This window comes from Geospiza fortis, unplaced genomic scaffold, assembly GCF_000277835.1.
Source record: "Geospiza fortis unplaced genomic scaffold, GeoFor_1.0 scaffold594, whole genome shotgun sequence".
In the NCBI taxonomy this organism is placed as follows: domain Eukaryota; kingdom Metazoa; phylum Chordata; class Aves; order Passeriformes; family Thraupidae; genus Geospiza; species Geospiza fortis.
In genome coordinates this window covers 155687-157459 of record NW_005054703.1, presented here as the reverse complement: position 1 = coordinate 157459, position 1773 = coordinate 155687, and the positions used below count along the sequence as shown (strand labels likewise).

Below are 1773 nucleotides of genomic sequence, written 5' to 3'. Positions count from 1 at the left end.
CCCACCCCATCCCCATGGATTACAGGAAATATTTCACGTCCTGTTTGCTCCTTGCCACATCAAGCAGCTGCAGGTGCCCGAGCTGGCAAAGGGACACGAGCCAGCTCCCACCCCGGGCACAGCCACAGCCGGATGCTCCACCCTGGAGGGTTTGTTTTGGCCCTGCCACCTCGCTCCTGGGCAGCAGAGACGTCCCTGTGCCTGGGGACAAGGGTCCTTGACCCTGTGCCCTCAGAGCCTCTTGAGCTGCAGGTTCCCAGGGGGATCCAGCTGGGAGTGGGAGCTCAGCAAACACCGCTGGAGTGGGTCACATGCCAGGGCCTGGCTGCGCCCCAGGGCCACCAAACCCTTCACAGGGTCCCCCCCCCCAGTGCCCCAGTATAAAGTTCCCAGCCCCTGCAGTCAGACTGGGCTGGGAATGGGAGGAGGAGGAGGAGGAGGAGGCATCAGCCATGGAGAGCAGCATGAAGCAGGTGGCGCTTGAAGATGAGGTGAGTCCCTGCAGGGTGGCACTGCCACCCCAGCGTGTCCCTGCAGCCAGCTGGGCACAGGGCTTTGCCCAGTTTATCCCAGCAAGGCACCAGTGCCCAGGATGAGGGGTTGGACCATGGGATGCTGCATTCCCAGCGCCCAGGATGGGGTTTGGACCATGGGATGCTGCATTCCCAGTGCCCGGGATGAGGGGTTTGGACCATGGGATGCTGCATTCCCAGTGCTCGGGATGGGGGTGTGGACCATGGGATACTGCATTCCCAGTGCTCGGGATGGGGTTTGGACCATGGGATGCTGCATTCCCAGCGCCCAGGGGCAGCAGGATGAGGGCTGCAATCCCACCCCCAACCTCCTGCATCCCCCAGCTCCCACCTCCACCGCCCTGACCCCGAATCACCCCATTTTCCCGCATCCCCAGGACTCGGGGAACGGCTGCTGCTGCCCGGGCTGCTGCGTGCCCTGCGCCTCTTGCTGCGCCAAATGCTGCACCAAATGCAGCTGGTGCTGCACCAAATGCTGCACCAAATGCGGCTGGTGTCCTGCTCGTGGTCATCGTCGCCGTCGCGCTGCTGATGCGGCTGAGCGTGGAGCAGCGCCACGCCGACACCGTGAGTGCCACCGCCAGCGCCATCAGAAGGGACCCCCATGCCAGGGGAAGGGGCTGCTGCAGGTTCTGAGACCCCCTCGGTCTCCCCCAGGTGCTGCGGGGCGGTTCGTGGGAAGAGGACGCGGCCACTTTCTACCTGGACAGCGGCGACGGGAACGCGGCCACGGTCATCTATGACTACACGAATGTGAGTGGGGGTGTCTGGGGGCACGGAGAGGGGGAGATGGGATGGAGCTGAGCCGGGTTTGCCTTCCAACAGCTGCTGGTGAGCTACAGAGCCCGGCTGCACCGCGCCTGCTACGTGACCCGAGTGGACCAGGACAACATCCCGGGGCTGGACAGCGTGGTCGAGACCTTCCAGCGCCGGCAGGTGAGGACCTGGCTGGGCATGGGGGAGCTGGGGGGCTCAGCGCCTTGTGCAGCCCCTCCCTGAGGGGAGGAACGATGAAGATGATGATGAAGGATGTGCCTCCTGCCCAGGCTGAGGACAAGATCTCGGCGCCCCTGGCTGACCGCTCCCTGCTGGGCACCACGGCGGGCATCCTGTGCAGCCTCCTCCCCGTGTACTGGGCTTAGCAGGGTGGGTGGGGGGCTGCGGGACCCCCGCCCACCCCGCAGCGCCCCCGCAGCGCCCGCGACGGACACAGCCCCGCCGGGAGCATCGGGGGCGCCCC

The 1773-nt window shown here is 66.0% G+C and overlaps 1 protein-coding gene across 1 annotated transcript in view; it reads left to right on the top strand.

Annotated features, from left to right (window-relative positions):
* The window catches only part of SFTPC (surfactant protein C), a 5983-nt gene extending 4308 nt beyond the window's left edge, over nt 1-1675 (top strand). Inside the window, exons 7-11 of the mRNA XM_014311249.2 lie at nt 26-149; nt 991-1100; nt 1191-1286; nt 1359-1469; nt 1550-1675. Coding sequence (XP_014166724.2) covers nt 26-149; nt 991-1100; nt 1191-1286; nt 1359-1469; nt 1550-1675 — 567 coding nt within the window. The remainder of the gene's footprint in view (nt 1-25; nt 150-990; nt 1101-1190; nt 1287-1358; nt 1470-1549) is intronic.
* Nucleotides 1676-1773: the final 98 nt, after the last annotated feature.